Source organism: Monoraphidium neglectum (genome assembly GCF_000611645.1).
Source record: "Monoraphidium neglectum strain SAG 48.87 unplaced genomic scaffold scaffold06520, whole genome shotgun sequence".
In the NCBI taxonomy this organism is placed as follows: domain Eukaryota; kingdom Viridiplantae; phylum Chlorophyta; class Chlorophyceae; order Sphaeropleales; family Selenastraceae; genus Monoraphidium; species Monoraphidium neglectum.
In genome coordinates this window covers 1-2,178 of record NW_014007123.1, presented here as the reverse complement: position 1 = coordinate 2,178, position 2,178 = coordinate 1, and the positions used below count along the sequence as shown (strand labels likewise).

At 63.5% G+C, this 2,178-nt stretch overlaps 1 protein-coding gene across 1 annotated transcript; it reads right to left on the bottom strand.

Moving 5' to 3' along the window:
- Nucleotides 1–37: 37 nt before the first annotated feature.
- On the bottom strand, nucleotides 38–419 carry MNEG_16564 (hypothetical protein; the record flags this gene model as incomplete). Its single annotated transcript, XM_014034966.1, has 1 exon — nucleotides 38–419. A coding segment is annotated over one exon (382 nt), but the record flags the coding sequence as incomplete, so codon positions are not given.
- Nucleotides 420–2,178: the final 1,759 nt, after the last annotated feature.

Genomic DNA, 2,178 nt, shown 5'->3' with positions numbered 1-2,178 from the left:
TCCCTGCCCCTGCGCCCCTCGCCATCAAAGACGGCACCCTCCTCTGCCTCCTCCGCCCCCTCCTCCATGGCCCCGTCGTCATGCTGCTGCCCGTCGCCCTGTTCAATTATCACATCAATTGCCGCGGGCCCCGCCGCGCGCCGGAAGCCAGCTGTCCGCGACCCCACGAGCCCCCGCAGCCCAGCCAGCCCCGCCGACACATGGGACCCCTTGGTTATGTGCGTGTGAATCCGCGGCCCCCAGGGCTGCCCATTCACTACTGGCTGCAGGCTGACGGCGAGGCGCCGCGGCGGGTCCTTGGCCCGGCCTTGAGGCTCTCGGGGGTAGAGAGCAGTTACCAGGGCCTGAGGCAGCTTGATGCCGTGAACGCTGTTGGAGAGCCTGCCGCCCGCATACGTGGTGAACGTGACGCGCTGCGACTGGGTGTTTGGAGCGTTTGCGTTAGGAAAGGGGGGGGGGCGTGCGGCAGAGGCAAGGGTGGGTGCACAGGCGGCGAGGCGTAAGGCAGCGGGGTCTGGAGACGAGAGGCGGGGCGTGCGCAGGGGGCGATTTCGGGGGCGTCGATCGGGGCCGCTGTGGGAAGATTGTCAAAGCAAAACTGGTTCGTGCTGCTTATGATGTGCCTGGTACACTGAAAGCGGCAGGCAGAGAGTGCCAACAGCAGCGGGCCGCCGCCGCCGGCCCCGGCTCACCGAAGCCCAAAAGGTGCCCACGGGCTCGCCACAGGCGTCGGCGTCGGTGCCGGCGTCGGCCTCTGCCGCATCGGCGGCCGGTTCCCACCGAGTTTGCGGCGGCGCCCTGCCCTCTGGCCGCTTCTGGGCTGGCGCCTCTGCGGACTGCTCACTGCTGCTGCTGAACAGGGCGCAGCCCGCAACCTCGGCTGCCGCGCCCTGGCCCCTCTCAGCGCAGGCCATAGGTGCCGACGCGTGCGGCGTCATTGTCGGGACCTTGGCTGTGGCAGCTGCCGGCAGTACATGCGGCGGCGAGCTGCGGGACGGCTGCTCGTGCTGGCTGTCGGGCGGCTTGCTCATGCTGCCGCTGGTGCCCGACTCGAGGCGTGGGCGCTTCGAGCCTCGTTCAGTCCCGCCCTCTGCTTCGACACCGCCGCTGCAGCCCGCTTCATCAGGAGGCAGATCGTTCCATACTTCTCCGAGTGTCAAGAAGGGCAAAAGTGCCAGATTACTGCGCATGATGGATCCTGGGTGTGTTCGTGCCGCGTGACCAGAAGTTCGTAACAGTTCAAAGCCAAGAACCGCTGAAAGATTAGCCCAGCTGCGCGATTCAGATCAGTGCCGAGTTCTTCGCACAGCATACGCACTCGAGGTTACCGTATCGTCGGTCATTTATCATTAGGTGAGCGGCCCGAGATGTATACTCAAATCATATGCATGCACCCACCACTTCGCGTCTGTAAGCATGGTCTCTGCATGCCAGCCACCGCATCGAGCTCGCCAGTTGCTACCAGTAAACCGCAGCATGCCGTGCCGGTCAGGGGCACGAGGCCCGGGGTGGGCGCACGGCATGCACGTGTATACCGTACCTGCCTTTGACAGCAGTGAAGAGGCCCACTGGACAGCTGTACAGCGCAAGCGAAGCGAACCGTTTGGCCGGTAATCACCGAAGCACTGCTACACCACCAGCACAGCACACGCTGCTCGGCCCGCGGCCCGCCAACACTCTTGCTTTCATCACTTGCACAGCAGGCTCGCAACGGCACCCTCTGACGGCAATAAACTATTTCACAATACCAAACCACCACAAGACTGGTTTCATACATCGCGTGAGCCCTCCAGCCAACACTCCGCGAACCCACGGCTGGTGTTGTCCACACAGATAGAGGCTGAAACCATCCAAAGGATCGGTCCAGCTGGCCACGTCCAGAAACACAGAAAGCCCCTGACGTCAGATTCAGCGGGGGTCGGTGCTGAATAGCCTTTCACGCAATGCATCTGGGGCTGTACCGCTTGCTCACCAGCCACCGTGACGTCAGCAAGCAACAAACATCACTTCTTGGTGAGTCCCCCTTCCGCGTCATGCAAGAGACGCTGTCTCTTGCAAAGAGACAGCGGTGGCGGGCCGGCAGTGCCTGACACGGGCTATCTGGAGCTTTTTCGGATGTGCCCGCTGCACGCAGTAGCCCCATTCACGCCTGCTCGGGGCCCAGCAATAATATGATGA